The 16,620-nt window shown below is 36.2% G+C and overlaps 2 protein-coding genes across 2 annotated transcripts; both read right to left on the reverse strand.

Annotated features, from left to right (window-relative positions):
• Positions 1 to 5,202: 5,202 nt before the first annotated feature.
• Positions 5,203 to 7,753, reverse strand: LOC149558816 (putative receptor-like protein kinase At5g20050). Its single transcript, XM_089786174.1, has 3 exons — positions 6,885 to 7,753; positions 6,605 to 6,658; positions 5,203 to 6,483 (listed from the first exon to the last, which is right to left on the reverse strand). Exons 1-3 carry the CDS (start codon positions 7,651 to 7,653, stop codon positions 5,369 to 5,371), a joined length of 1,938 nt encoding a protein of 645 aa, XP_089642300.1. The 5' UTR covers positions 7,654 to 7,753; the 3' UTR covers positions 5,203 to 5,368.
• Positions 7,754 to 10,795: 3,042 nt separating this feature from the next.
• LOC149558817 (uncharacterized) lies at positions 10,796 to 11,829 on the reverse strand. The gene is made up of 3 exons (XM_089831063.1): positions 11,818 to 11,829; positions 11,482 to 11,721; positions 10,796 to 11,386 (listed from the first exon to the last, which is right to left on the reverse strand). The coding sequence occupies exons 1-3, from the start codon at positions 11,827 to 11,829 to the stop codon at positions 10,796 to 10,798; spliced, it is 843 nt and encodes a 280-aa protein (XP_089687189.1).
• Positions 11,830 to 16,620: the final 4,791 nt, after the last annotated feature.

The raw sequence follows: 16,620 nt of genomic DNA on the forward strand, positions 1-16,620 counted from the left end.
CAACTGGAGGCCCATCACCCTCCTAAATGTGTCTTATAAGATCATTGCTAAGGTGCTCTCTCTCAAAATCCGCCATATGCTTCCTCTAATTGTGCGGCCTGAACAAACTAGCTCTATCAAATCCAGGTATATTCTTGACAACATCATTACTTTTTGGGAAGGTATGGAATGGGCCCGTAAGTACAAGCAACAGGCTATCTTTTTAAAGATAGATTTTGCTAAAGCCTATGATCGCATTGAATGGCCTTTCATTTTGGCTATGCTTTAGGCTCTGGGTTTTGGTCCCAATTTCCTTCAGTCCATGGAGATGCTCTTTGGTGACGCTAATGCTTGCATCACCATCAATAATTCTCAATCTAAAGCTTTTGGACTTTTTTGTTCCATCAGACAAGGTTGTCCATTAGCTCCAGCGCTTTATGTCCTTGCTGCTAAAGGTTTTGGTTATTTACTTGCTCACTCTGTGTCTTCAAGGTTGGTCCGTGGCATTTCCTTGCCTGATTCTTCCTCCCAGTTACTCAATGGTCATTTTGCTGATGATTCTTTTCTTACTCTTCTTGAAGATGAAGAAAACATCAAAAATGCTTTAAATTGTCTTCACACTTTTTGTCAAGCCTCTGGCTCTACCATTCAATGGCATAAAACACTCTATTACCGACAGTCTTTTTTGCCAGCTCCACCTTGGCTCAGCCAATTCCAATGGAAATGGGTTACTCATGGAGAAATTTTCCTCTTTCTTGGCATTCCCTTTGCTTTCCAGGCTTCCCCTATGGAACTTTGGAATGTTGTGCTTACAAAGATTACCAAAAAGCTTGATTATTGGATCACTAAGCTGCTTTCTCTTGCTAGCAAATTCTAGATTTGTTCTAAGATTTTGGCTGCCACCCATGTGTTCTATTCTTCTTGTTGGGCTCCCTCCAAAGCTTCCTATCTCAAATTAGAACGTTTGCTCAGAGATTTTCTTTGGGCCTCTGGTTCTGACCATCATGGTTTTCACAAAGTTGCTTGGGATTTCTATTGTCTCCCAAGGGAATCTGGTGGTCTCGGCCTACTTTCTACTCGAAAGTAGGGCGTTGCCCTCTGTACTATATGGATTATCAAAGCTATTTCTGGAGATGAAGCCTGGAAAATTCTTTTCAGGCATTGCATCTCTTCCGGCTTCCCTGCTAACAGACTGGCGTGGAAGGGAATTGGTTTTCAGACCCTTCTCACTATGCGTGAACCAGTGGTCATACAGGGCTCTTTCGTTATAAAGAACATCTGGAAAGCCTGGGAAGCTGTTAAACCTTGGCTTCGTTGGGCTAGTGATGAGTTTCGCAATGGGCTATCCTTAAATCAGCAAAACATTTGGTGGTCTCCCTTGTTTTCCTTCCAGGGTATTCCTCTTGCTAAGACTCAAGGTGCCAGTGCTTTGCGTTTCTATAAATGTGGCATTCGCACTACCAGGGACATTTTTTCAAGAGTCACCATGAATTTCAGGTCTTGGGAGGATATGCAAGTTCAATACCACCTTGTACGTGGCGATCGCCAGACTTATGAGCTTCTGTTGTCTTCCATCCCTGTGCACTTACTTCATAAAGTGGGGATTCAGTCTGTTTGACCTTGGTGGTATGATTGGAAGTGGTTTCCTGCCACTCCATTTACCAATTATAAGCCCAATATGGGATACAGATGGCTTTCGCCCCACCTTCCGATGGTGGACATGCTTAATCAATGGTGGCATTTGCATTCTTCACTTTCTCAATGGAGAAAATAGTTCAACACCATTTGCAGTGCCATTACAGAACCTAAGATTGCTCACTTTTCTTGGTGCCTTGCTTTCCAAGGTCTTCCCCTGGGGCTTCGGCTCAAGCACATTGGGGTTCCTGATCCTAGATACCCCTTCTGTGGCCAACCTGATTCCTTTTTGCATATATTTTGGTTTTACAAGCGTGCTCAAAATTATTGGCACTGGATCCATGATTTTTTCAAGCCTTTCAGGCCCGAACCTTTTTCATGGCACATGATCCTGCTGAGTGATTCCCCCAGATTTCCTTGGAAGTTTTCCCAGATTTGGCATACCTTCAGGATGGAAATTTTGTTTTCTCTATGGAAAGATAGGAATGTAGTTTTATTCACTCACAATTTTTTGGATGTTAAGATTGCAATGTACACTAAGGCATGCATTTGTAACAATGTCATTATGCAGATATAGGTGCAAGCTAATAAAGTTGCCTTGGAGGTTGCCCACTTACATGAATTGTTAAACCACTAGGGAAATGCTCCTTGTACCATTGCCAGAGTGCCTCCAGATGCCTCAGCTGATGCCTCCTCATCTCGCGGTCACCGTTCCAGATGCCAGTCCTCTGGTCGCCATTCACACACGTCACACTCCCAGGGTCCCCGCCACCGCTCTCCCAGCGGTGGTCATGGCGGTTGGAGGTGCCGCTCCACTTTTCCACCACGTGGTGGTTCTGGTTGGTCCTCGGCTCCCCCCCCCCCCCCCCCCCCCCCCGGGAAGGCTTCTGGTCGGTCTCTGGCTCCTCCCCCTGGACGAGCGCACTCTGGCAAGTTTCCTCAGTTGGCCTTGGCTATTTCTCCTCCACGGCCAGACAAGAAGGATGCAGAGACTGCAACTACCCAAGATCCTCCAGATGCTACTGACGGCTGGACTGTTCCTAGTCTGCCTCACAATCCCACTGATGCGTGGGGATTTCCTGATAAAGATGATCCTCCTCCCTCTGCTGGTATTGCCTTGGCAGCATGAGGTTGTTTTAAATGTTCTTTTTGATGAATAGTTTATAGTTGCTGGCTGCGGCCATGTTGTTTACTCCAACTTTGGCCGATTGAACTCATTCGTGGGGTGATCTTGTATCCCCCAGCCCTTTTTTGTGAATTGTAATCTTAGTAAATTTTATTAATTGAAAAGGACTATTCATCAAAAAAATATAATTCATTACTAAATTATTTATACATTCAATTGTGTGATACTTTTTATGCTAAAATTTCAGCTCACCCTCTCTTATCAATGAAAGTATGAAAGAATGATAATGAATATAACTCATAAAATATTACGAAAATAATTTATTCTAATTTTTAAATTTAAATTTATATTAAACATAATATTTTTACATATATTGTAAACCAACATATAACACTCAAAATAATTGTGTTCATTTAATTATTTCTAAAATTTAAATTTTTTCATTTAAAATCATATATAAATTTAATTTATTAAATTTATTACTAATTAAATTTTTAAAGTTAAGTCCATAAATAATAATTGTGATTCTATATCTTCTTGCTAAAGCAAGACAACATTTAATTCTAATATAGACATCGAACGTAAGTTTTCTTTTCTTATAATACGATAAATTCTCAAAACATGAAATAGGAAAAACTCCTGCACGAAGGAGATGAAACAAGAAGAAGTAGTTTTTAGAATAACTTTGGGCACATGACAAAGAACTGCACTGGTAGGATACCATCTAGTTTAGAACAGCTAGATATTCATTAAGTCAGGTGACGGTTGCTTGCACTATTGTTTGTTCCATTGCTTGGGGGTAGATGCGATACTGCAGAGGTAGTGGTGGACGAGAGAAGGTGGAAGGTGAGTGAAGTGAGGCTGATTAATGGCAGAATTATAGGCATAGTCGCAGCATATCTAGATCGAGAGCCATACCCATCATATATATCCACCAGTAGCAGTAGGACCAGCAGCCCGGATCCGGAAGTCTATCCAGTCAAAGTAACTCGAATAATAGCTGAGGCAACATAATAAGCGTTTTAAAATTGTGAAACTCTTGATAAGAAAACTCTACCAAAAACTTGAAATAAAAAAGGGATTGAGAACGATGACCATATTTTGTCCTGGCGTGATGGTCACGGGGTACCCTGCAGCTTTTGTCGCTAGTTAAAATACATCAATCTCCCTTGTTTTCATCCGCGACATTTATCTACTCCTTCCAAACGAGATAAGAAAGATGCTATGAAACTTCTTTGACTCGAAAATAAATTCCACTAAAAGGACTTTTGACTTGGCTCTTCATGCCACAAGAGTTTCAGCATTTGACCATTTTACTCACTAGAATATTAATAATTACATTATGCAGTATATACTGATCGTTAGGTTTCTCTGGAATATTGAGCGTCATGACTAGGAGACAAATGCATGCGGACTAATTAACTACGTAGGACCCAACGAACGCAATTCGTAGTTTTATTTCATGTTTGCAAACTAGGCAAAAATTTCCTCCTTTTATTGTGTCTATTCATGGAGTGTTTGTGGGACAGTGGAAGACAGTTTCTGTTTAAATCCCATAAAAGATGAAAAGATTTGTGCCAGATAAAAAAGGAAGGAATAGATAGATATAGTGACTTGTAATAACAAGGAAGCGTCTACCTAGCCGACAGGATAGATATTGTTTTATTATTTAATATTTAATTAAAATTATAAATTGTAAATTTCAAAGAATTAACCATCACAGTACAGAAAGAATGGGCGTAGTAAAATGGTAAGAACGACGGGAAATGATTTATGGAATAACCTTGAAATGAAAATGATGTCTTCCAAATTAGTAAATTCCAAAACGTATTGATTAAATTATTCCTTCTAATATAATATTGTTTCTGCATGAGGATGAGCTCAAAGAATTGAAATATTTTACGGTGGAGTAGGAATCAAATACATGCTACTCAAATACCCTTTCAACCATCAGAATTGACTTGTTATTTAAACTCCCTGCAACGAAATACTTTATGATATATAATATATATAAATATTCGCTTCTTTCGGTTGTAGAGGGCAAAACTATTTGCTTTAAATTGGTTGGAAAGGCCCCATTTAGGGTAAGCATATGACGTTAGTTCTCGTCGTTCCCCATTTATATTGTCCGCTGTTCTAACTTCAGAATGGCACCGTCCTTTGTAGTTCATCAATATTATTACTACCCGTTAAGTTGTATGAACAATTTTGCATATTATAATGCATTTCTATAAGGTATAAGTTTCACAATTACAATGCAAGAAAGTTTAAGGCAGCGTTAACCTGATAGATTAAAGTGTCTAGGTAGATTAAATAACATGCCAATGGGCTACAAATGGCGACGGTTAAGATGAAGATAAGCAATGCGACATAGATGACACGTTGCGAATGAGACCTTTGTAGATCCTTAAAAACAGGGGAAAATAAAAGAGTTAAAGACACAGTAAACAGGGCACCAAATATGTGAACTCAAAACACGGATTCTTCGTTGATATGGCAAATCTGAACCTTAAATTACCTCTGTTCTGAGGTCTTTACAGGAAAGTCAAGCTCCTCCATGCATCTAATATGAACTAAAATGCAGTGTCAGAACTAAGATTTTACAACCTTGTGATCACACATCACACATCACATGCTAGAAGATGATTCCGAGGCTGTTAATTGGACTGGTGTATCAACAGGAAAAGGCTGAGGCGGTATGGCTATATCAACAGTGCCTTCTAACATTTGAATCACTTTGCTCATGGAAGGCCGGTGAGAAGGGTTGTATTGAATGCACCACAACCCCAGCATACTCAACTTCTTAGCTATTGCTTCATCTTCCTCATCTGTTATAACTTCTCCTCTCAGCTCTCTGAATTCTCCCATTTCCACCTGTTTGAACGCCCATTCTGGATAGTGAAATTTGCTGGATCTGCTTGCTCTCATATCAAAATTCTTTCTTCCACCCACCATTTCCATGAGCAACATACCATAACTGTAGACATCTGATCTGTCAGTCACAGGTCCATTGCTTCTAGACCACACCTCTGGAGCCACGTAGCCAGGGGTTCCTCTAGCGCCTGTCAGAGAAACATGGCTTTCTTCTCTATCTGTTAATTTTGCCAGACCAAAATCTGCAACTTTTGGGGAGAAATTGGCATCCAGCAATACATTATGAGGTTTTATGTCACAGTGCAATATCCTATTTCGACATTCATCATGTAGATATGCAATCCCACGAGCTGTACCCATTGCAATGGAGTGCAACTGTTTCCAATTCAACACATTTTGATCATCTTCATGGATGTATTTTTCAAGAGAACCATTGATCATGAACTCATAAATCAAAGCTCTTTTAGAACCTTCCAAGCAATACCCTTGGAGTCGGACAAGATGTAAGTGGTGGATCCTTCCAATGGTAGCCACTTCATTCAAAAATTGAATTTGACTTTGTTTAGATTTATCAAGTGTCTTAACAGCAATCATGCATCCATTGGGAAGCTCACCTTTGAAAACTGTACCAAAGCCTCCTTCACCAAGTTTGATTGCAAAACTTTTGGTGTATCTTTTAATCTGACGATAAGAATATCTTGTTGGAATTCCTGCTTGTAAGAAGTTCTCAACTAAGGGAGGTGCGGAATCAAGGGGATTCATATATCCTCTGATGTCTTGCTCCTCTTGCTTCTCTCTTTTCTTTCTACTAAATCTTCCGTAAATGAAGATGATGGTGAATATAATAACGACACCACATATAGCTACACCTGAAATGAAATACATGGCAAACTCTAATGAACAAGCCATGGCCCCATTATCCTTCTATGGAAATTTTAAAACAGACAATTAAGTTTTAATGTAAAAAGCCGCCAATCTAAAGTAAATTACCTGCCATGGCCCTATTATCCCATGTCCGTTCATCGGAAGAGTCTTCTATTTTTTCTACAACAAAAAGCAGAATCATATTATAGAACTAAACAATTAATTAATAACGCTTCATTCTCTATTTTGTAACTTCCCTTCCAAATTCAATGTCCTAAGCTTAATTTTTTCCAAAATATTGTTTTAAGCTTTTCCTGCATTTTCTCTTTATTTTTTGATTATATTTGACGAACCTTTTCGTCATGCCTTAACTATTAATTATAAAGTTATGATCTATGAAACTTACCTCCGGAGCAGTTTTGTGCGTGGAGACTGCCGGAACAAAGGCATGCTTTGTCATAATCAGAGGTGCCATAATAATAACAATTCCCGCCAGAGGCTTCGCAGGAGTACGAGCACTCCGCGCTCTTATTCCATGTGACATCGAATCCTGTGTGGAGTAGCTCACTCAGATTCTTTTCATCACTGATGTTGTAACTCTTGTTATTCGGAATAACAACACCATATCGTTCTACGCAACTCTCGTCACTTGTTGAGGGGGACAATTGATAAGGAAAGAAGTAGCACAAAGTGTCTCTGCTTCGGCATTCCAAACAGTTGACGCGTTGGAGAATGTTACTGTACGAAGGTTCCTTCTCACAGATAAGAATGCTTCCCGATTTATATTTATCAGAAAGAGAAAATACCGACCTTGACCGGTCGTAATTGTCCTCAACATAATCATTGTACGTTCGGGTATCGCAATTATCGTGAAAACTGTCGCAGGCAATCCGAATAGTTCTGTTTGTATAACTTGACTCAGTGATATCTCCAACTACCCTATACTCCTCTCCCGGACAGAACTGCGAAGAAGAAGAAATATATAATAGAGTGCTTTGATTCCTTCTGCACTCAACAGTAGCAGAGGCGCAGTCGTTGATGGGGTATTTGATGAGGGAATGGTTGCACGAATGAGGAGAACATTTCTGATGCGAAGGATATGCCAAGACATGATGAAGGAACAACGCAGCAGAGCATATAAGAAGAACGCGGAAGAGATTACATGAGAAACCCATGAAAAGTAAGTAATACGAATACTTCTGCTGCAAAAGCAAGTTATGAATCTCAGATCTCCTGGTCTGAGATTTGTAGAAGAAGAAAAGGAAAGCAGGCAGAAATAGTGAGTCAAGGAAGGAACAGTACAGAAATACAGTCTCACTTGACCAAATCCAGTCGTATGAAGCAAGGAAGGAGAAATTAGTGAGTGAAGAAAAAACGCGGAAACAGGGAGTCGAAAAATGAACAGAGATATTTTACTATTTTTCCTTCCAGTAATGAAATATTTTTTTATTAATTAAATAATTTAAATCTATTATTCGTTTGCTGTACTACAATTGAAGTTGCGAATGTCGAGTTGGAATCTCCCTAAGAAAAGTGTTGGAGATGGAATTGCAGGTTTGGGTCAACAGTGAGTCAACAAAATATAGACTCACTGCTTTAATGAGTACATTATGATTAAAAATAGAGGAGCGCAGAAAAGTAATGCGCTGGCAATTAACTTAGGGTCCGTTTGGTTGCAAGCGTAGGAATAGAGAATTAGAATGGAAATTTGGAATAGGAATAGAAATGGAGAATGGGAATGGAAAAGACCAATCCCATTCTTGTTTGGTTCACATAGTATTTGATTGGGAATATGTTACTCCCTTGTTTGTTTGTACAAAATTGGATTTGGAATACAGTTAAGTTTATATTTTAATATATTTTATTTGTTTTAATATATTATTATATTGGGTTAATTATTTCAATTTATTGTAAAGAGATTTTTTTTTAAAAATCTATTTTATTTAATGAAAATAATAAGAAATCATTATTTTTAATATTTTTAAAATTGAATAGATATAAACATAAAAATGTTATACACAATAATATACTCGTCAAATTAGTAAAATTTGCTCATTTCTTAAGTTTGGTAAATTTATTTTTGTTAACAATTATTAAAATGAATATACAATAATATACTTGTCAAATTAGTAAAATTTAGTCATTTCATAAGTTCGGTAAAAAAAATTTTTAACATTTTTTAAATGAATAGATATAAACATAAAAATGTTATACACAATAATATACTTGTCAAATTAGTAAAATTTTCTCATTTCTTAAGTTCGATAAATTTATTTTTGTTAACATTTATTAAATGAATACACAATAATATACTTGTCAAATTAGTAAAATTTACTCATTTCATAAGTTTGGTAAAGTTATTTTTTTTTAATATTTTTTAAATGAATAGATATAAACACAAAAACTGTTATACACAATAATATACTCATCAAATTAGTAAAATTTGCTCATTTCATAAGTTTGTAAAAGATTTAGTCTCCATGATCATAAGTTCTTTATTACAAAATGGTCATTTCATTAGTAAAATTACAATCACCATCACCAATAGTGTGTTTATAAATATTAGAATAGAATTAAGTCTACGTTGAAATGTGATTTCAACTTTCGCCATGGAACCAATCTCCCTAGCAGATGTCTCCCGCACAATGCACAACTTGCAATCTTTCCTTTCTTCTTGTGTAGATTTTGATGTGGTTGATGTAGATGAGTCATCTTTGACCCACTCAAAGAAATTGCAGCCATTTCTTTTATTTGGACAACACAAAAACTTACGCCCAGGATTTTTCTCTGTATGTGACATTTTCATTGCTACAGGTCCAGCACCACATCGACACATTGAAGAAGTTGTCAAATCCATCGACCTATATAAATAATGAACAAACATAATGAGAAATTACTACAAAAGTGTAAAATATATTTTGATATTTGTATTCAATGGATTATGTTGTGACTTCTCAGTCCAATCTTGCTAGCGTTCCAAATACCTTGTGACTTACAACTTTTGACACATGATTATTAGTTTTCTAAAATAATATTCATGGCATGCTCATCTAAACTTACAATGTTCTAAAATAAAAAGGAGCAAATTTGTAGTTTTATGAATGTATAAAGAACCTGTGAACTCAGATTTATAATCCTAATCTATAGACAGTGAAGACATACACATTTACATTTGTAATCACAGCTCACAATCTGCCTATGACTATCTATAATCAATATAAAGTTAAAGCAATTGAAATGAGTAGATATGTAACTTTTCCCAACTCATACACAATTAAGCAGCATAATAAGGGAGGCTATATCCCAAAACAATAAAATTGATTACATTCATAAAAGATAGAACTGAACCTTTAATATCCTAAATGAGATTCCAACAGCTCTAGAGTTTTTAGTATTGTACCAACCTATTTGAGCTCAATTTGATGACAAATGTAATAAAGGATTATGTATTATTACAACTTTGGCTTCATTGGAATCATATCCCATACTCATGTTACGATGTATCATATCCAAAGTGTCATGTACAGGCAACAATTCATAATAGAAACATATCTGATACATCCTAATATGCTAGGATGTATCTAGATACAACCCACAACTTACTAACACACCCTAAACTCAACATAAACAAGAGAAGAAGTTTCTTTCTACACTACTTGATTTGCTATTGCCTTTTTTTCTGGTTGACAAGCATGTGGGAGTGCTTTGCCATGTGGCTAAAGAGTGTTTTATCATCACTACATCACAGGTAATAGCTGGACAAGTACGTAGTAGCATCTTGTAGTATTTGGACCTAAATTTCATATTTTTGAGTGTTTAATGTGGAAGTACAGCTTCAAGTATTCACCATGAATACAAATGTAAGTGCATATAGCTAAATAGAAAATGTGCATACAGCTGAATAGAGAAGTGCATACAGCAACAATATGAGTTATTTTGTACATAACAGCAGTGCAGATTGCTGAATAAAATAATGCATATAAGTTATTTTATACATAAAAGCACTACATATAGAAATACATCATGACTAGGGGAATACAAACAACTTGTACGAGTAATTCATAAAACATAATTCAAGCATTACTTATTAGTAAAACAGTGCCACTGAAGCTGAAGCAAACAGAGAAAAGATTGAGAATATAGATATTCACAAGTTTGAACCACTCAACAATATCATTATATCCGTCAACATAGAAACAACTATTGCAAGTAATGCATAAAATATAAGCTATCAGGATTACACATATGGCTTCAAAAAGATATTAAGTTCACGAATAGTCTCAAAAATATTTTTAAGTTCATAAAGATTGTAACATATTATAGAGCTCCTTCGAACTTATATCTAATGTACGCTTCCCTCTCCTCTTTAGTCATCCCTACGAATTCCCAGGCTTTTGTAGGTTCAGATGTAAAAAAGCCATATGCTACAATCATGGTCTCTTGAGTAATTCTGGGCATGGCCTTAAGGGCAGCATATGCACTTGACATATCATGCTTCTCTTCTCTTTTATCAACATTTATACTATGACCTTTAGTCATGCCTCGATCTATATTTTGGATGCTCTCGCATATGACATCCAAACAATTAGCCATGCTTGGCTTCTTCCTCTTTTTGCTCCTTGCTGTTGGCTTAGAAGGATTTGGTCTTACGGATGTAGTAGAATTGTTTGATTGAACCTTCTCTTCTTCAAATTCATTAGTATTGAAGCCCCCATCCATAGGCATATTGAAGCCCCCATCATCGTCAAGATCAACAGCCTCTTCAAATAGTTGCCCCTCTTCTTCGGTCTCAATAGCTGTTGCTGCTGCATTTCCTTCAGCTATGTCATTCCCAAAAATGATTGCTAACTCATTGAAGTAGAAGAACGGTTGCCTCTTGTACACTCTAGCATTTTTGAAGCAACTCCTCTACATGATGGAAAAATTAAAGAATTAGATGTCTTTCATTACAATTGATTGATAGATAATTTACTGATATTAAAATATTATCTACAAAACATTACCTTCAGCAACTCGTCCCACACACTATCCTTGGCATCGACACATTGAGTCATCTCATTCCAAGGGAAACCACTCATGTTCCATAGCTCTTTCATAATTCTAAAACCTTGTTTCCACATCTTTAACTTGTTTTTAAAGTTGTCCTTTCCAAGATTCATATACATATCTTCATTGAATATCTTTTGTATTACTGTCCAAGCTTCTTTCTTAAAGCCCCCATCACCTTTTCTTCCTAATTGAATCTGATCAAAAAGAAAATCAAGAAATTTTCATTCCATCTCTCTTGCCCACACAACTTTGGCATTTTTAGCTAAAGTAGCAACCGTAGTCACATGTACCTCCTCATCCATTCTTGTTAAAAGATTGGTGATTGACATTTTACAACTATCAATGGGTAGCTGTAGAACTTCCAAAAACCAATCAATATCTAACATAAATCTTTTGCCAACAATCACATCGAATATAATGGTTGACATAACAAAATGATTATACAATACTACACTATGATATGTTAGTAATATAAAAGGGTATCTAGTAATAATACAACCACATTGCTACACTTGCAAGTTAGCTTAAATGCAAAAAATTTAGTAAACAAGTTAATTACAGCAACAACTCCAGCAACAAAGAATAGTAAGGAGACTTCCCATATAGCAGTTACACATTTCCCATTAATTCAAGATTGGATTTTAATGGAGTTGGGTTTCTAAACTTGCCTAACAAACACACTATATTTTTCTACTAGACAGGGTCTCGCCTCATTCACCTATTCCTAAGTAGTGTTGAAAATCTTTATAGATCTTTTTAGCTCTATATCCTTCTGCCAATTCTTATTTTTATGCACATCTATTCTCCTCCATTTTCCTCAATCCTTTGTCTAAGGCCATGTTATAAATAATCCAACTTTCCTTATTACCATTTGTACAAGTCTACCAATGATCATCTCTTGCCATGTACAATCCAGCTCTTCTTCCCTTGTTTTAGAAAATAGTCATTCATATAATCTATTATATAGGTTACTAGTTATTCTTTATGAATTTGAATTCTAATTTTTTTCATCTATCAACAGCATGCTTGTTTTATGCCTGAATAAATGAAATCTAAATATCCCATCAAACAAACAAGCACACACTTCCTGATCTGTTGTGATCATGTTCAAATATTGTCCATCAATAAGTATATGTGATAACTACGCCACATGGTTTACCTTCAATTTAACTTGGTAGGGATTCACCATCACATTTCACTACATTAATAGTGAATCGATGAAGATGATAGGGATCACTATATAGTTTGTTTTTCTCAAGTCTGAGAGAAAGGATTCTGGAGAATACTGGTTGGAGATAGAACTTCCAAACAAAATAAGGTATCTTTCTCAGGAAGTAAGAAAAGCAGGTAACCCCCATTGAGATGTGATTATTTGTAGACAAATCTAAGGTCTCTCTGGTAGACAATAGCTACTATTATAATAAACAAAACATCTGCTTTGTTGCATTAAAAGAACTCAAAGAAGCCTTTTATGCTGCTAACTTGAAAAAAGTGCAGATAAGGGAATATGAATGGAAGATGCATACATATTTTTAACATTAAAGTTAGTAATTAAGATTTATGAGATTAAATATGGTACTGTAGATGCCAACTGCTATGACCTATGGTTTTTGGTGATTGGAATAACAATCAGCTCTTTAATTGATAAAGTTGAGGACTCCTTAATTGATAAAGTTGAGAAGATTGGGTATTGCTTTGGAGAAGCCTAAGTAAAACAGTGAAGAGTGCCAGAGTGGTGCTATTACACAGTTTCTGTGAGGTAGCTATGTGGCCACTACAATGGGCTATTCCGCTACCATACAAGTAGTAATAACAAAGTATGGATATCATGTCAAATATAGTAAATCTTGGCTTCATGTCACCCTGACACAATTTAGTGTGTTCCTCATTTAACTTGAGTTTTTAATCACTTGAGAATGTTTGTATGGACACACTAACATTGCTAAACCAGAATCAAAATATGGCATGCAAGTCCTTAAGATAGTTGTTGTAATGTCTTACTAACCCCTAAAGACACTGGGCATATCCTTTTTTGCTCTTTGCTTTAAATATCTCATTTGAGAATGAGTGTTTGTGTGTAAGAAAGTTAACGAATTAATGCTATATCAGTGTGTGCTGTACTGTTAGGATTCTAGACATCATAATATTTTTTATGAAATTTACTTCATGCAGTAGTGCAGTGAACTTCAGTTTTTACTTCTATACTACATCCTAAAAGAAAAGATATTTTACTCCATACTGATAGCACCTGGAATATAGCTCGTCCTTCATCTAGAGGAAGTGGTACTCGTCCATCAACTGTGGGAAGTGACCATTCTCACGAACCTACTACTCCAAATTTGTGGAGTTATGCAACAAGCTACCCCTCATTTGCATCAGAGGCATTGGGTATGGGTCACTCACAAACAACATTAACTCATCCTTGTAGTGCAGAGTCAAGACCAGGGAGTTCACACCTCTCTCATTTCACAGATTCATCATTTGAATCAAATAATCCATGGGGAGGATCTGGGACTTGCCAGAAGCTGGTAATGCCTCTTGAGATCACAAAACTTACTTTTTTTGGATGGAAGTGCTAAAAGCTAATTTTCTATCTCTAGTTTGTTTTTAATATAATGCATCATCAGCTTGCTCGATTTACCCTGCAATCTATTGATTTTCCTACTCTTGGGTCTGACAAGAACCCAGATTTGTTTCCAGAGCAAGGTATACCATTTTCCAAAACCAAGTAAAATGAAGATTGATGATAGTAAATTTTTTGTGATTGCATAGCCTATACCATAATACAACTTGCATTATAAAAATGCTAGTTTTGTGTTATTTTTATGAATGGCTTATTGTAAGGTGTAGTTGATTTTAACCACTAATGATGGCAAGCAATGCTTCTACCACACGACCAATGTTGACTTCTAAAGGTTTGGCACAAAAGGAGAAGTTAAAGCCTTCCCTAGCTGAATGGAGTGGTGAGCATCCCATTCCTTTGTCCAATCTGCCTCAAGAGAATGGCAAAAAGTCTTTCTTGTGTGAATCTTAGCTGTTCAAGGGAATCAATACAATGCTTATTAACCTGTAATATGATTTTCTTTGTACTTCAAATGAAGCATCTGCAGGAAAGGATAAAAGACCCAAGGATATGTTAGCTCCAAATGATGGACATATGCCCAAGGAAGGATTTCATAGGAAAACATTTATACACATAGTTGATTCCTAGCATTATGATGATGGGATTAACAACCCCATAGCTTCAAAACTAATAGAAGAAGAATGACATAGGGCTGGATAATTCTAGTGACAATAGTCATCCAATGTATCCCCAAGATTCAAGTACAAGGAGAGACTCCTCTTTCTTTGTTGGACATCCTCAAAGTGAGAAAGACAATTTAAGGACAGCTCCTAGTGGTCATCAAAATTGGGGAACTATTAGTAGTGATGAGAAAATGGATTTTTCAAAGCCTATTTTTGATGAAGATGCTTTATCAAGTTGAGAATATGCAGATATAAGGAATTTAGTCTTAGACAAGAACCGCAAGAAAGGGGCCAATGGGACAAGGGTTGTTGAGCAGACAAACTTAGGTGATAAACAATACATTCAAGTTAAATCTAAAGATCAAACATGTAGTATACTTTTGCAACAGTCATAGATTAGACATAGGAAAAAACATAGGCAGACTTTCAAATTAAGTAGTAAATGATCATAACAAATAAATACATATAATAAAGTATGAAAAGATTTAATTATAAAAAAAATACCATGGAAATAAGGCAATGAATATTTTAGAAGTGAGAATTAAGTATCAGATAAATTAAAAAGCTGAGAAATCTGAAAATAAACCTACAGTCATACATCAGAAGAAAAAGGAGTCATAACAAACTAGTTTCAAGATTCCAACAAATGTGTCATAACAGACTAGTTTATAATAGACTAGTTTCAAGATTCCAGTAAACATGTCATAATAGACTAGTTTCAAGATTCCAATAGCACTAAATGATACAAAACAATCATCAATAGGTTCTGATCCATGAACAAAATACTAAAAAGTGCAAATAAATGCTAATGTTTTGCAATACAACTAAGCACAAGAGTCGTAGTCTTCCCACATCCTTTGGGCTATTTCATCTCGAAATTTCCCCCAATCATCTCTATCTCACTGATTCATTCCATAAGTCTCAAGAATTGGCACATTTATCCCAGCACGATCATCATCCTCTTCAATATCCACTTCGGATGGAAGATCGTCCTCTATGGTTATGAAGTTGTGTAGTATGCCACATGCCAAAACAATATTTGTCTAGGTAAATAAGCTATAGGATGTTGCATGCTTCAATATAGGAAAGCATTGCTTAAATATACCAAATGTCTACTCTATCACATTCCTAAGAGAGGAGTGTCGGTGGTTAAATAACTCTTGGGGAGTGCTAATCAGGTTTTCTCTACAAAACTCTTTTAGGTGGTAGCATGTACACCGATAAGGGCCAAGAAATCCTGGTACATTTGGATTCCTAGCATCAACTAAATAGAATTTTCCTACACAAATGGAAATAAAGATATAGTCAAAATACAACATAAAGATTTTGAATTAATATAATGACAATATAATCATATCAAATATGAATTAATATACTAGGAGGAACCACAAGTGGATCTACTCTAGACAGAACTGAAGCAAGCACTCGACTATCTGTTGTAGACCCTTCCCAACCAGCAAGAATGTATTGAAACTTATAGTCGAATGAACAGACACCCAAGATATTTTGTGAAAAAATTCCTTTTCTATCACTATATTTTGCTTGAATGTCCACATCAACAGTAACTGGCATATGGGTTCCGTTAATTGCACCAATACAATCCTATAACAAGCAATATTAATTTCTTATATAAATTAATAATCATAACTCTCTAGCAATGAAATACATGCCACTAGGATATTTACCTTGAAATACAGATCAAAATGGTTCTTCCTAGCTATTTTTGGAGGTGTAGTTGCAATAGGTGGTGAAACATAATCTCTATGAAGCCCTAAGATAGCCTTTAGGACCTTGTGGAAGTGTCAACTCACCATCTCTCCTGGGTGAGAAAACTTATGGCCAATCTT

Source organism: Cupressus sempervirens, chromosome 5, assembly GCF_028749045.1.
Source record: "Cupressus sempervirens isolate cs-2001-9-10 chromosome 5, ASM2874904v1, whole genome shotgun sequence".
NCBI classification, from domain to species: Eukaryota; Viridiplantae; Streptophyta; class Pinopsida; order Cupressales; family Cupressaceae; genus Cupressus; species Cupressus sempervirens.

What these genes read in the sequence shown, in the direction of transcription:
- LOC149558816 (XM_089786174.1), bottom strand. Translation starts at nt 7,653, where the DNA reads ATGGGTTTCTCATGTAATCTCTTCCGCGTTCTTCTTATATGCTCTGCT. An exon ending in CGCACAAAACTGCTCCGGAG is followed by an intron (nt 6,659 to 6,884) that starts GTAAGTTTCATA and finishes TTTTTGTTGTAG; the next exon opens with AAAAAATAGAAGACTCTTCC. An exon ending in GGATAATAGGGCCATGGCAG is followed by an intron (nt 6,484 to 6,604) that starts GTAATTTACTTT and finishes ATTTCATTTCAG; the next exon opens with GTGTAGCTATATGTGGTGTC.
- LOC149558817 (XM_089831063.1), bottom strand. An exon ending in TGTGGGACGAGTTGCTGAAG is followed by an intron (nt 11,387 to 11,481) that starts GTAATGTTTTGT and finishes TCCATCATGTAG; the next exon opens with AGGAGTTGCTTCAAAAATGC.